This window comes from Aplysia californica, unplaced genomic scaffold, assembly GCF_000002075.1.
Source record: "Aplysia californica isolate F4 #8 unplaced genomic scaffold, AplCal3.0 scaffold00417, whole genome shotgun sequence".
NCBI lineage: Eukaryota > Metazoa > Mollusca > Gastropoda > Aplysiida > Aplysiidae > Aplysia > Aplysia californica.
In genome coordinates this window covers 317,209-318,869 of record NW_004797687.1, presented here as the reverse complement: position 1 = coordinate 318,869, position 1,661 = coordinate 317,209, and the positions used below count along the sequence as shown (strand labels likewise).

The 1,661-nt window shown below is 48.3% G+C and overlaps 1 protein-coding gene across 1 annotated transcript in view; it reads right to left on the bottom strand.

Annotated features, from left to right (window-relative positions):
• The window catches only part of LOC101851756 (diacylglycerol kinase zeta), a gene marked incomplete at its 5' end in the record, with an annotated part of 63,280 nt that overhangs the window by 38,535 nt on the left and 23,084 nt on the right, over positions 1-1,661 (bottom strand). Inside the window, 1 exon segment of the mRNA XM_013085902.2 lies at positions 71-174. Coding sequence (XP_012941356.1) covers positions 71-174 — 104 coding nt within the window.

Genomic DNA, 1,661 nt, shown 5'->3' with positions numbered 1-1,661 from the left:
TGGGGTAGAGGGAGTGATGCTGGTGGTCAGTGTTGTTAGTCCGAGCTAGGATAGGTCGGTCAGAACTTACAGGCTTGCCGCAGCTTCTCCTTGTCGAAGTGCAGCGTCTCGTAGTCTGCCATGGCAATACGGCTGACCTGAAGCCGCAGCCGCTCAGGCAGGGAGGAGGGGGGACTGAAAAAGGCAAAGTCCGGACTATCACTGGCGTCATCTCGCTGCCCCGGGACCCGCCACCCGCTGAGGGCTAGCATTATAGACACACACCACATAGACAGACGAGGAGACAGAAGAACAGACACACAGACAGACAAACGGATGGATAGACAGACATAGATGGATTGGCAGATTGAAGGACAGACAGATGGATAGACACAAGGACAGACGGAGAGAAGGACAGACGGATGGGTGGATAGACACATAAACACACGGACAGAATGATGGACAGACAGACATAGACGGATAGGTGGACAGACGAACGGATAGACAGAGACAGATAGACAGAGATAGATGGACGGTACGACAGACGCACCCGCTGAGGGAGCATCAAAGACGTAGACGGATGAACAGAAGGACAGAAGGACAGACGGAGAGGAAAACATACAGATGGACACATAGACAGATGGACAGGCAGACGGATGGACAGACACATAAACAGATGGACAGATATGGAGAAAGATAGACACGTCGACAGATGGACGGACTGACGGACCGACGAACAGACGGAGAGATGGACGGATAGACAGACGGACGGATGGGGAGAAGGACAGACAGATGGGGAGAAGGACAAACGGATGGACAAATGGACAGTGAATTGGGCAGACGAACCTACTGCTAGACAGACACGCGGACAGACAGACAGATAGATGCATGGAGAGACTGACAGTCAAGTAAACAAGTAGACATACAAACAAATTGATGGAACTACTGATAGACACAATCACCATGTATCTACTAAAGAGTAGACTAACGAATAGACAAATGGACAGACAAAAACAGAGGGATAGCATGATGGAAAGACAAATAATACAGAAAAGCCGACTGACAGAAAGACAGATAATTAGACGAACAAATATTCCGAAACATTAAAAGATAGATATAATCTCGAAACATGCACATGGTCAGACCACCCAACTGACAGACCGACTGAAAGACAGACAGACAGACAGACAGACAGACAGACAGACAGGCAGACAGACAGACAGACAGACAGACAGACAGACAGACAGACAGACAGACAGAGAGGGAGAGAGAATGCGCCACTGACATTGAGAGTGACAGACAGAGAAACCACCAGAGGCTAAAGTAACTGTTTCAGTTTTATATTTTTTGGTAGTAGGAGTTTCAGTGGCGGGGGGTAGTGAAGGGCTCACGGGCTTGAGCCCCTACCCTCTCCCCAACCACCACCCACAACTCTATCTCAAAGTAAAGGAAAGTTTCTCCATAATCAAATAAGCAGTTGAAACCGTTATGGCCGCACGCAATGAACACAGAGTGATCAACTTGGCAGCTTGCTCGCTTATCCAATCACTGTTGTCACCGCTTACAACTATAGTAACCCAGCAGCCAATCAAATGTCTTTAAGGCTCAGCAAAGATAAGCCCTTTTCCCACAGTCCGTCCTTAATGAAACTCTTCTTGTAAAAAGGTAGAAGACTGGGAAAA